Source organism: Letharia lupina, assembly GCF_014066315.1.
Source record: "Letharia lupina isolate WasteWater1 chromosome Unknown contig_6, whole genome shotgun sequence".
NCBI lineage: Eukaryota > Fungi > Ascomycota > Lecanoromycetes > Lecanorales > Parmeliaceae > Letharia > Letharia lupina.
In genome coordinates, this window is record NW_023502975.1 from 1,263,101 (window position 1) to 1,276,043 (window position 12,943).

Genomic DNA, 12,943 nt, shown 5'->3' on the forward strand with positions numbered 1-12,943 from the left:
TCCCTGCTCCACTCCAGAACGGATTGTAGGACGAGAAGAAGCGCCAATCGTCATTTTGCAATTCCTAGACGCCTTCTCGAATTTCGTAAAGGTCCATGCTCACAGGCTTCTTTGTGGCAAAAGTTTGAGCAGGATTCAAGGCATGTGCGACGATGCATTGGGACAGTATGCCAGAATAGGAATGAGACAAGACAATTGATGAGCAGGAGGTGGTAAGAATATGTAGCAAAATTTATACATAGAGGGCCAAAACCCTTAATGAAGTCGTGGAGTTTAGACACAGTATCTTGGAAATACCAACGATTTCTGTAGATTTTTCCTCACAACCGTCACTTTACCTGTAAAGTGAATTCTTAGAAGTCAAATAGTTCAGGCGCAGTACCAGAAAATATCGACGGGTTTCGCGATTTTTACCTAAGAACCGTCACTTTACCTGCAAGGGAGAATTCATAGAAGTCGTACAGTTCACGCATAGTATCAGAAAATATCGACGAGTTTTTTCCTAAAAACCGTCATTTAATCTGCAAGGGGGGTTTTTAGAAGTCATATAGATCAGGCGTAAGACCAGAGACAATTATTTTATCTACAAGGGAGAAATTATAGAAATCGTATAGTTCAAGTGCAGTACCAGAAAATAGCAACGAAGTTCGCAAATGGTACCTAAGAACCGTGAAATTCCCTTTCTGGATGACTTTTGCTACATACTGTTACATTAACTTTCTGTGCCGGTATGGTCTTCGCCGTACAGGAGGCCATGCACATTCTCAGGCAAAAGCTTCCATGCGAAATCGCCGTCCTTGGAAACACGTGTTGCCTAATCTTATCAAATGTCTTGGAGCGGTGCGCTTATAGGAATCCCATTTATGTCGTCGCCTAAATAGAGATACGGGGATCGACGGCGCCAGCGTTTGCGGAGGAGTGCAAAACAGCTGGTTTGATTGGATCGCCAATCTGGCAATTCCACTACAGTACAATATAAGCCATCCCGTTGCAAAGTGCGACATTTACTTTGAATGCCTTTTTCGTCCATCGATGATCACATTCGGTGAAACGAGTTGATACGGCGGAGAATAGCCACGATGATGTCAATTAGCATCCCCAGAGGCGCGGGCTAACTGTGGCCCGTGCTTGTGGAGACGAAGGATGGATACTGTACTGTAGCTTCCCTGACTCCTTCCTGGGTATGGTGAGCGGGTTTTGAGTACATTAATCATGCTCCCCTCCATTTCTTGGCTGCCTCCTGAACCCCAGGTTTGGTGTGTTTTTACTGCGTGCTTACGAGAGCGTTGATAACGCCCAGCGATTATATGCCATTTTTTGATATCTCATTTGATTTGATTTTATCTGATCTGCGTGTCTACGCAGTCATCGCAGCATTCATCTTGCTCACCTTCTAAGACAACATGGCTGCAGAGCAGGAAGTATTCCAGGGTTCGCCGTTGTCTTCGGACACGCAGATCCCCAAGGAAGCTCAGAAATACGAGGAAGTAGACCCCAGCGCTGGCCCTCCTGCCAACGATGCCAAAGACGAAAGTTACGATAACATCGACTATCCTCCGCCATGGAAGTGGGAGAGATTCTTCATCGGAGGCTACAATCAGAGTCGCATGTTCAAGTTCAAGAAGCCCAAGACCATGTACACCGCTATCAACCTCTTTGCGGGTGTAGCCATCATGTTTTACGGTTATGATCAAGGTGTAATGTCGCAAGTCAACCTGAATGAAGACTACTGGAATCATAGTATGCATGCGTCTATTCTTAAAGGGGAAAACAGCTAACAACAGACCAGTGGGTATCAATTCCCCGATGGGCAACTCCCGAAACGTTGCTGCCGAGGGTGGAATTGTCTCTGTTTACTACGGTGGCACCCTCATCGGAGCACTTGTTGCTGGATCGCTAGCCGATCGCGCCGGACGCATAAAGGCTGTAGTATTCGGGTCTATGTGGGCTCTACTAGGTGCTGTACTACAGGCTTCCGCACAAAATATCGCCTGGATGTGCTGTGCTCGTGTTATCGCTGGGATAGGAGTGGGTGCTATCGACTGCGTCATTCCCGTCTGGTCTGCGGAAGTCTCTAGCCACTCTGCAAGAGGCACTTTCCTGGCAGTAGAATTCTTCATGGTGAGACAGCCTCCAGTTGCTACCTCCCTGATTTGGCTAACAAGAACAAGAATATTGGCGGTCTCGCTCTAGCTTACTGGATTGAATACTTCGCATACCTCAACCCCAACAAGTCCATGGCGTGGCGTACACCTCTCGCTCTTCAAATCATCTTCATCATTATCATTGGCGTTGGCGTGAATTATTTCCCGGAATCTCCGAGATGGCTCATGAAGGTCGGTCGCGAAGAAGAGGCACAAAACGTCCTTAAAGCTACCCGTGAAGGGGATGTGCAATATGAATTGAAGGAGATCAAGAAGGTCGTCAAGTTCGAGCTGGAGACCTCCACAGCAAACCACTACTGGGCGATGTTATTCCCAAAGGACAAGTACTCCAGGGGCTTGCGATGGCGGGTCTTCCTCGCTGTCTGGCTTCAGATCATGCAAGAACTTGTTGGAATCGGCGTGATCACCGTCTATGCGATTGATCTCTTCGAGGATGCTGGTTTTGGTGAGGAGCTTAGCAAGTTGTTGGCAGGTTTCAACAATTTGAGCTACATGCTCTCTGTGATCTTCGCTGTCTATACCTTGGACAGATTTGGTCGTAGATGTAAGTCATGTCATTGCATGTTCTCCCAAAACGTTGACTTACATGAAAAAGCAACAATGGTCTGGGGCTCCGTCGCCATGGCTCTTATCCTCCTCGTTGCCGGAATCCTCGACAAGTTTGCACAGGTGAAAGGACCCAACCAACACGCCTACGGCGCTGGAGTCGCGACTTTCACTTTCCTTTACACTGCCACATTTGGAGCTACGTGGTTGACCACACCCTGGCTTTACCCTACGGAAATATTCCCTCTCAACGTACGTGCAAAAGGTGGTGCTTGGTCCGTTGTTGGCTGGTCAATTGGAAACGGCGTCATCACCATGATCACGCCATTCCTTTTCCAAGCGATCAGTTACGGAACTCTGCTGTTGCTGTTCGGGCTCAATATCTTCTGCTTGCCATTCGTGATACTCATGTACCCTGAAACCTCGGGCCGGAGTCTGGAGCAGATGGATGCTTTCTTCGAGAATGGAAACAGCTGGAATGTCTTCAAGGCCAGCCGTAATATCAAAGATGCAGGAATTGAGGATTGGCGCTGGACCAAGAAGATGCAAGAGGAGGACTTCGAAGAGTTGGAGCAGGGAGGGAAGACAAGCAATGCGGGCAGAAGTCCGGAGGAGGACGAGAAAGATGCGAGGCTTAGTTGGAAAAAGAGGCCTGCATACACTTTTAGGCGCAAGGCTTCGAATGCTGGACTCATGTAAATGGGAGGCTTGGGAACGGGGCCCGGACAACTTGGATGGAAGCATTCTGGAGTCAATTTACTTGAGTTGTGTTTGAGAGCGCTTGTCACTTAGGCTCTGATCGAAACCATATGCAAGATAGATCGGGAAATCATTTTCGTCAGAGAATAATGTAGCAAAAGCTATATGTAGAGGGAATTTCAATTCATAATCGGAAGGAATAAATTAACGATTTTTAAGAAAGGTTTGTGAAACTATCATTTTTTCGGGCACTGTGCGTGAATTATACGGCTTCTACAAATTCTCTTTGGTAGGTAAAGTAATGATTTCTAGGAAACATCTGCCAAAATCGTACTTTTTTATGGTACTATACCTGAACTCTACGACTTCTATAGGGTCTCCCTAATAAACATAATAACCATTTTTAAGGAAAAGTTCATGAAAATTGTCACTATTTTGTGGCAACTGTCGGATTTCTACCATTTCACTAAGGGTTTTCGCCCCCCATGTATGACTTTTGCTACACACTCTTGAGATATAAGTACCTTACTTATACAGCATCATGCAGGCGTTCTGAGATCTGCGGGATTTGGGTTTGATTGCTCAGATCCTTGCACCGCTGCATCTCTCGCGCAACCTGCTTTGGGCTCTCCTTTAGATGTGTTAATTTCCCGCAGAAGGATCCTTAAAACTCAGCCTCCGCCAGGGGGCAAGGGTCAGCTACCAGACGTGATACCGCTCATCATGAGACTTGCAGCATACTGGAGCCCGCTTAAAACCAGGGTAGCTGCATGGTTATGTCACTGATGCCGACTGCCAAAGACTCTCAACTCGTGCAACAACAATGGCGGGCACTGCGGTAGCCGCGCAAGAATATTGGGGCTATTTGATCCAACCGGACAAGTCTCCGACACCCGTATTCGAGCAGCTATTGCTTGGAGTCGCAAACTACATCGTCAGTGCTTGCTTCCCCTCTTCTGTGACAGTGTGTGAATGGATACTTACCATGACGCAGAACAGACACATTGCGCCTTGGGACATCCAGACGCTTACGCCCGCCAAGCTCGCAGCCTTCTACCGCCTCGTCGGTGGTGACTACGACCCTCTCTTCCTCGAGACCTCGCAAACCTCGCTCTCCTTCATCTACCAATCCCTCGGCTGCTACCATACTCTCCAACCAGAAAAAGATCCCTACACACCCCCTACAATACCGTCTCTGACCCCTGCGGGCTTCGTACGATGGCAGACGGTCCAGCTGCTGCTGGAGCCAGAAGAGCATGTGCCATTTTTGCAAGAGGCGGTGAAGAGGTTCGATCTCACGAACCCGGCGGATGGCGCGCCGTTTCCAAGTATACTACCCAAGGAGAGTCTACCGTGTCAGCCGGATATAGAGATGGTGGAGTGGCATGAGACTGTGGCGGAAAAGCTGATGTTGGAAGCCCAGGCGTCGGCGGCAAGGGCGATGCCTCCAAGACCTAATCTCGCGTTGAGTGACATCGATTTGGAGAGCTCGAGGGATACTTCGTCGGTGGATTCGTATTCGGGTGTCGATGCTGCGCATGGAGCTGGATATTTCAGCCATCCTCGCGCCAACAATCGCGGCCCACTGTTCGTTCAGGTCCCATACAGAGTACGCCCACCACCACAGTATCCCAATCAAGAGCCTTGGTCCCCTGAGCGCCGCCGTAGCAGTCTACCCGACGATAGAGCCTACCCATCTTCGTGGCCTCGTGACGGGCCTACGCCTACGAACTACGCTCCTCCACCACCACTACCGCCGCCAAATAGCCATCCTCAACATCATCTTACACATCCACATCACCATCCCCACGTCCGTCCACGCCACACCAGAATCCCAAGCGACATCTCCATCACGAGCTCTGACACGTCGGACACATCGAGCATGACCACCAGCTCTGCCTCCATGAGTCCAGTACGCTACCACGCCAAGCTCCACTCTCCCTCAGGCCCATCTGGCCCTCGACGTCATTCTTCAACTGTTCCTCCACAGCGTCCTGCACAAGGTTACTCACCCTATCAAAGGCAGCCTTCCAGCCCCTCGCCCTCGAAAGCAAAGAACGTGCGATGGCAGGATATGGACGACGTGTTCGATGCGCCAAGACACAACATCCCAAGGAACCGTAGTATGGATTTGAGAGGGAGGGGGGATCCAAGAAATGAGTACAGAGTAGAGGACCAGAGGAGAGGAGCGAGGTCTGTGGGGCCAGTGACTGGGGTTGGTGGGAGGAGGTATGCTCCTAATGGGAGTGCGATGGACTGGAGATAAGTGGATTCATATCTACTAGGAAGGCGTTGATAGGATTTCTTTTCGTCGGATATACCCTTTTGTAATTGTATCTATTTTTTAATTACCGGCTGGTAGGAGGAATGGGTGAGCGAGCGAGCATTTGATATCATTCATACCACATAGCAAGGTGCAGGCGCATCTCTCCTATTCTTTTGTTTTACTAGCATATATAGAGGATGATCACTGCAAATAATTCAGCTTAGCGAATTACGATAGTGTATCGATGTTTCCGGTAAAACCGTGAGTTGCTCATCACGAAATGGGCGAAACCTTGGGTCGGCCCCCTCGTCACCTTCCCAAAACTCTTCTCCTTGTTTATCTTTTCCCTAAGCCTCTCGTCCCTATTTAGGTATTGTAAGTAGCTATTCAATCCAGGCCTTTCCTTTTTCAAAAGAACCGTGTAGATTTTTCTGTCATCTAGCTCATTGCTGCTATCTGTCTTCTTCGGGATCGATCCCTCATGCTACATATCGTCTTCGTCTTCGACCCTTCATCTCCCCCCAGCATCGACCCTCTCAAAACCGAACCCCCAGAACCGCCACCATGGCACCATCAAACCCAACGGACTCAGCCGTAGCCACCCTCTCGTCCTACAGAGCGGGAAAACGGCCCCTCCCCTACTGGCTCCTCAACGTCCCCGAACCCCAATGGCCGTCCCAATGCCCACCCTTCCTCACCGACATCTCGCCCCGGAACCTCGAAATCGTCAACGTCCCCGAAGCCGCGTTCCGGCGCCTGACGTGGCCGGAGGTGCGGCGGACGATCCGAGCCAACCGGATCGAGGAGTTCCGCCGCGCGCCGCTCGACCATCGGAATTATCTCTGCTATATGGCTCGGTTGAAGGAGGAGCATGGGTCCGTGATGGAGTATGTAAGGGATCGGCGCTTGAGGTGGACGGATCTTGATGCTAAGGGTTTGGCGTTCGAGGACCCGGGTGTGTATATGGTTTCGTTTTCGTGGATGGGGACGTTTTGTTTGAATGGTTTGTTTTTCTGACGAGAGTGTGGGGAGTGTGGGTAGATGATGTGAAGATTATCTATAATGATTGGCCTTATGGCATCGATAAGAGTATTGTCCATCTGTGCGTATGGACGAAGTTCCCGCTGGACGTCGATGAGAAGGATCCGGTACGTACATTTCGGCTCTAATCCTTCCCATAGAGTATTGACATTGAGTCTCGAGACGTGTTTCGGGAGCTAAAGCATCTTTCTACTTCCCAAAACCTCTCTTGGAACTCCATTTCCTGCCTCGAATAAGCAATGCTGACCGCGAAATCTGCGTAGAATGGGGATTTGACGCCGGAGATGAGGGGGAAGATTGATGGGTATGTGGAGAGGACTTTTGGGTCGAGGGTCCCGGCTGAGAATGTGGGTTGCTCTTTCTTCCTTATACCAAAGCTTTCACTTGTCGGTTGAGTTGTGAGGGTTCGGTTGGGTTTGACTGATGCCTTGTAAGATCATATGGTTTAAGAACTGGGCGAAGCTGAAATCGATACATTCCATGGAGCATTTTCATGTCATGATGAAGGACCCGGATATGGAGTTCATAAAGGAGATTACGAAGGGGGATAGCCCGGCCAGCTCACAGCTTTCCGAGAGTACGATATTAGACTAGACTCGGGGAATGGGATAAGGTATCATTTTGCTACAACGCACTGATGCATCTCTCTGAAAACCTTGATCTAAGGCTCCAAGATTGCTCGATTGCCAAAGGGCAATAGAGATCATTGACGATGCTACAGTGGTAGCATACAGCAGCTGGAGACTACTCTAAACGAACGTTCCCATCGGCCAACCGCTCCCCACCACTGCCCATTCTACGGAATATCAGCACCTACACCCTTACTTCTCCACACACCCTTTCGCCTCAGCTGAGAAGAATCAGCGGCAGCTTCGAATCTCGAGCCCCGCGTGGTGCGAAAAGCAGGTGAACTGACTCAAGAGGCTATCGTTTATGCTGCCACGGACTACGACTAGAATCCGTGGCTGCAGGTGAAGAAGTCGTGGTCTCTTTTGGATTCGCGATGGTCCGCCTCCAGGGTTGCGCGCGTGGGGCCTCGTTCTTTTCGTCCCGCACATCAATACCGTCCAGGTACGGTTACCGGAACTTATAGCCTTCCGCCCGAGGTACCTTCTCATCGCCAAGGCCGTCCGTGGGGGTGGGGGCGTGTCGACGACAGATAGCTGCTCTTTCGGCGTTTTTGGACCGTCACTGAACGTTTCATTTTCGGGAGCAGTAGAGTAGCGAGGATTGTTGGCGTGAAGGTTGAAAGGGCTTTTACCGCGACAGCTGCAAGAAGTGCAACACCGCCTTCGCACACGTGGTTGGTAGATTGAATGTTAGCAACAGTCCTCCTCTTTTGTTAGTGTTCGCCATAACCGCGAGGTCATACACATGTTCCGCCAGTATTGTTCAGGCCCGAAAAACACAAGGAAACAAAATCGTCTTCACTTGTTACTAGTTGCTTTTCTAAGTCAACCCAATGTGGGCAAAGCTCGAGATTGGTTTCAATCGGCGAAGGCTTACCGAGAGCTGTCCGTCCAATGGATGAGGTTTCGCCCAGACCTATCGCATCGCCTTCAGGAGATCCCAGACCATCTCTCCACCTTTCACGCCATCCAATACAAACAGGTAGTCCTTCTCGCGAGTCGCCTCCTCACTCTTCAGACATGCGGCAGCTTTCTCAACCGCCCCCTTGCGATCCGTCAGCATCCTAGGCGCCAGCCAACACCAAAGCCAATCGGCATTCACACCCTCCACGCCGAGCGTCCGCTCCCACTTCCAACTGCGGGAAAGTCGCGCACTGCCCAGATCGAACTCCACGTGGAGCCCCTGGCAAGTCGCCAATCCTGGTGACGCTGTACGCCCAGTCCAGGCCGTCCGTCGCCCACCATCCTCCACACGAGGGTCTACATCTGCGACCCTCGATCTTGAGACTGAGGGTTTTGCAGGTGCGGACCGGCCATGCGGCCCACTTCTCGGAACGTGCGCACCCGGTCGAGGGACGCCGGGTCTCGCTCGACGTGGTGATCGATCTCCAGATGGGAACCGATGCTCTTGATGTTGGCCGGCGACTCCCGAGTTCGATCTTTCAGGAAAGGCGGCACGGCGCTCTTACTGTAAAAGAAGAAAGTGTTCTCGTGGTAAAATATGGAGTGGGCTTCCCTTCGGACCTTCTTGTTGGTGCGTAAGAGCGCTGGACTCAGATCGGAGTTGTGATCAACGTCCCTAGTGTAGACGGTCCTGAAGGAGTCAGGTGTCTCCCGACACTCGTGACATCTGAATTTGAGCCTCGAGCAAGAGCATCTGCTACATTGGTGGAGAATCTTCGCGGTCTGGTAGGGTTTTCGGAATCGTTCGGCGGAACGCTTCGTGGTTTGGTATTGGTCGGGGTGCATGTCCTGTATGTGTAATTCGTGAGCTAGATTCCATCCAAACCGAATTCGTCCTGAACAGCAGAGGAAAGGCGGCCTCTCGAGAATTGGTTCTCAGAGATATCTCACCGGACTGTGAACGAATTGATAGAAGAAGATTGTCAGCACAAGCTGGACAGGCACCTCCAGCCCCTGATGCTGAAGCCCACGGGTGCGCTGTCGGCTCGCGAATGCACCGCGCGAGAAGACTGGGTGGACGCAGTGGTCCTTCAGCATCTAGGCCTGCGAGTCTTGCATTGGTATTGACGGATCACCGGGAATTATAGACTAGCTGGGGACATTAACAGCAGATGGAAGAGGAGTCGAATGATGGATCATGACACGCTTGCCACTCTCCGGCTACGCAATATGACAACCTTCACCCTTTGAGCATCTCCCATGTTTGCGCTTTCTTTCCAACCCTTCCCCTCTTTGCCACCTACATCAAGAAATCCCTGGAAGAAACACGATCTAAAGACAAGATTTTCCAGTCAAATAAAGATGTAGAACCCCTCTTCCTGACCCAGTGGAAGAGAGGCAAATCTGCAGACAGCCTCGAATTGCTGGGTGATGAGCGGTGCTCAGATTACATATACCTGTAGAGTACGGAGCCCAGTGGCTATCGAGTCGCAATGAACCGAAAACGAGGCTGGCTGCTTCGTGCCGTTCCGAGGTTATCTCTCGGCCAGGATTCATGCAAGGCGAGCTGCCAATGAAAAGCAAGTTTACAGATAGCTGGTCCAGTACTCCAGTGAGGCTTGCCAAGACTTTCGGATGCTAGCTTGGCTACTTGTGTTGCCTAAGATGCAGACTGGATACCAATACATATGTCGTTGATTCAATCTTGTAGGGAAAACCCATGGATAAGTGCATGGAGTCTAGACTTCAAAGGTGATTGATAAGTGATTGTGGGTAGTCACGAGTGGGAACAGTTGCCAAGGACGGATCGCTGAACGTCATTTTCTTGGCTTCCGCTGTAAGCCTTTCTACCAACGTTGCGGATCCCTTGAAAGCCCGACTTCTTGTCCGTGCTCTTTACCTGCTTTGAAACCTTTTCGGGGGATAATATGTCCCTTGCCCCTTACTACTCCTCCTGCTCTTTCCAACCTTGACTTCATCCTCTCATCATCCCTCCGAGCCAGCTTCCCACACCACTAGTGTTACTCCACAGCATTCAAGATGCCTTTAGGCCTCCATAAGCACGGCGACGATCATCGGCGCATGTCGCTGAGCAGTCAGTCCTTACCTCGGCTATCGGCTTCGACGAAGCATTTAAGCTGACGGCCTGCCGAACAGGGAAATCGGCAGACGAAGGGAGTGCAGAAGCAGCTGGCGGTGACGATGAAACGGGTCAGAGAATCGACCCATGCCTGTCCTGAACAAGCAATTCTGACAAAATTCTAGTGGTGGAACCGGATCAGGGAAATGGTCAGTGAAGAGCTATGCAACGGGCTGCTCCTCCTGTCGAAGGTGTTGGTGTGAATACTGAAGCGCCGTCCGGTTGGTAGTACTGTCACATATCATATCACAACTGCGGCCAGGCGCAGACCTGAACAAAGTCACCCTACCTACATTCATCCTAGAACCGAAATCTATGCTGGAACGGATAACGAAGTAAGCGTTCGGGTCTCTGGTTCTGGCTGATCTCTAACGATCCGCGATAGCTTCATGGCACATCCTGAAACTCTCCTTCCTATGCCCGAAATCGAAGATCCAACACAGCGTTTCGTTTCCGTCGTCAAATTTTACTTGAGCGGCTGGCATATCAAACCACCGTACGTTGGCTTTGGCTGGTATAAGAAGCACGTTGGAACCTTTGGCTGAAGACAACCGCAGGGGCGTGAAGAAACCTCTCAATCCGATTCTTGGCGAAACATTTACCTGTTATTGGGACTATCCGGATCATACTCGAGGATACTACATATCAGAGCAAACATCACATCACCCTCCAAAGTCCAGCTATTTCTTCATGGCACCTGAACACAACATACGGATAGATGGGGCATTGAAGCCGAGAAGTAAATTCTTGGGCAACTCAGCTGCAAGTTTGATGGAGGGCGTAGGTGTTCTACGGTTCATGAACCGGGGCAGAACACAAGGCGGAGAGAGATAGTATGCAGGTCTTACACGACAATGCTTGGCACCGCTGACAGTATGTTACAACTTAGCTTCCTCACGCAGCCGAATATGTACGCACGTGGAATACTATTCGGAAAGATGAAGTACGAATTGGGCGACCACAGTTTCATTAAATGTCCTGAGAATGGCCTGATGGCAGACATCGAGTTCAAGACCAAAGGATACTTTGGTGGGACCTACAACGCAATAGGCGGGAACATCAAGAACGAAAAGACCGGAGAGACTTTATTCGAGCTATCAGGCATGTGGAGTGGCGAGATGGTATTGAAGGATGTCAGGGTAGGAAGATACGCGATTTACCCTTGATGCCCTACTCTGCTGACCTACACCTAGACTGGACATAAAGAAGTTCTCTTCAATGCGTCACATGCGAAGCACACGCCTCCAGTTATACGACCAATTGAAGAACAAGATGAGCGGGAGTCGCAGAGGCTGTGGCTTAAGACCGTGATAGCCATCAAGGAGTCAAATCATATTGCTGCGACAGAGGAGAAGTCGAAAGTAGAAGACAGACAACGAGATGAGACCGCAAAGAGAGCGGAGCAGGGAATTGAGTGGCAACCAAAACTTTTCCGGCCAGTTCGTGGAGGGCCTGGTGGACCAGAAGAAGGAGAAGAAGACCTGGATTGGATACTAAACGCGAATATGTATGTGTTTAGCTGAGTCCATATGACTGTACTGACCTGACAATGCTAGCGATGGTGCTACTCCCGAAGAAAAAACCAAGCAGATACTTGCCATCGCTCCAATACTCAGAGGTCAGCAACACAACCAGCAGAGCAAGGCTTCCCAGCCTCAGCAAAGCCAAGAGAACTCACAACCACCAAGTCAGCCACAGCAGCAGGCGGTAGCCCACGACGATTTGATCGATTTCGGCCAGTCAAACCCAGCCCCAAGTACGTCTGCGGCAGTAGGACAGAGTAATCCAATGCAGTTTCAGCCAAATGCACCCCCAGGGATGCAAGCGCCACTACAGCCGGGCCATCCGATCAAGCGTGTCGACACGAAAACAAACAATCTTGATGAATTCGTCGACGCACCAGGTTATTAGACAGTAACTCAGAAGGGGCATGCTCTGGAAGAGGGTGACGACAGCGACGGCATGGTAGGTCTCCATTTGGCTTGTTGGCATATCCACAAAGCTTCTAAAAGGGGGTTTATGGTCTCTGCAATTTCCCCTCGATTGAACAGCATGATTAGGCGAACAGCATCTTCATTCAATAAATGTTCGCCCTGTCAATGACTAGCTAGGGACTGAGCTGCTTTTCAACCAAGTTCAGCTCACCTCTTCCTGCATGCTGTCAACTACCATTCCATTACCATACTAAGATTCTAGCCAAAATCCCCAGATTCCCCCACTTTGACATTGTCCACACCAAATCCCTCTCCTTACCCCCTGCCTTTCCGACAATCCGGACAAAACCACTTCCCAACCGGTTCCCTCGTAACAGCCACACAACTCCAATGAAACCACTCATTCGGACAATCATCATTATCACAAGCAACCATGTTCCCATAGCTCACACTGTGACATACACAGTACTTCTTATCATCTCCCTCTCCCTCATCATCCCCTTCTTCCATCTCTACATCCTCGTCATTGTCATCTCCCATCACGCTATCGTCGTCCCCAGTGGTCGACAGTGGAGTTCCAGATTTTTTATTGTGTTGGTTTCCACGGCGTCGGGATCCGG

The 12,943-nt window shown here is 50.4% G+C and overlaps 6 protein-coding genes across 6 annotated transcripts; 5 read left to right on the forward strand and 1 right to left on the reverse strand.

Moving 5' to 3' along the window:
- Positions 1–1,403: 1,403 nt before the first annotated feature.
- On the forward strand, positions 1,404–3,410 carry HO133_009207 (uncharacterized protein; the record flags this gene model as incomplete). The annotated part of the gene is made up of 4 exons (XM_037300068.1): positions 1,404–1,740; positions 1,790–2,121; positions 2,172–2,709; positions 2,761–3,410. 4 exons carry the CDS (start codon positions 1,404–1,406, stop codon positions 3,408–3,410), a joined length of 1,857 nt encoding a protein of 618 aa, XP_037154894.1.
- Positions 3,411–4,233: 823 nt separating this feature from the next.
- On the forward strand, positions 4,234–5,676 carry HO133_009208 (uncharacterized protein; the record flags this gene model as incomplete). The annotated part of the gene is made up of 2 exons (XM_037300069.1): positions 4,234–4,344; positions 4,405–5,676. 2 exons carry the CDS (start codon positions 4,234–4,236, stop codon positions 5,674–5,676), a joined length of 1,383 nt encoding a protein of 460 aa, XP_037154895.1.
- A 564-nt stretch (positions 5,677–6,240) lies between these two features.
- HO133_009209 (uncharacterized protein) lies at positions 6,241–7,311 on the forward strand (the record flags this gene model as incomplete). Its single annotated transcript, XM_037300070.1, has 4 exons — positions 6,241–6,631; positions 6,718–6,824; positions 6,981–7,064; positions 7,153–7,311. The coding sequence occupies 4 exons, from the start codon at positions 6,241–6,243 to the stop codon at positions 7,309–7,311; spliced, it is 741 nt and encodes a 246-aa protein (XP_037154896.1).
- A 1,295-nt stretch (positions 7,312–8,606) lies between these two features.
- On the reverse strand, positions 8,607–9,095 carry HO133_009210 (uncharacterized protein; the record flags this gene model as incomplete). Its single annotated transcript, XM_037300071.1, has 1 exon — positions 8,607–9,095. One exon carries the CDS (start codon positions 9,093–9,095, stop codon positions 8,607–8,609), a length of 489 nt encoding a protein of 162 aa, XP_037154897.1.
- A 1,710-nt stretch (positions 9,096–10,805) lies between these two features.
- Positions 10,806–11,223, forward strand: HO133_009211 (uncharacterized protein; the record flags this gene model as incomplete). Its single annotated transcript, XM_037300072.1, has 2 exons — positions 10,806–10,885; positions 10,947–11,223. The coding sequence occupies 2 exons, from the start codon at positions 10,806–10,808 to the stop codon at positions 11,221–11,223; spliced, it is 357 nt and encodes a 118-aa protein (XP_037154898.1).
- A 20-nt stretch (positions 11,224–11,243) lies between these two features.
- HO133_009212 (uncharacterized protein) lies at positions 11,244–12,300 on the forward strand (the record flags this gene model as incomplete). The annotated part of the gene is made up of 3 exons (XM_037300073.1): positions 11,244–11,528; positions 11,583–11,896; positions 11,946–12,300. 3 exons carry the CDS (start codon positions 11,244–11,246, stop codon positions 12,298–12,300), a joined length of 954 nt encoding a protein of 317 aa, XP_037154899.1.
- Positions 12,301–12,943: the final 643 nt, after the last annotated feature.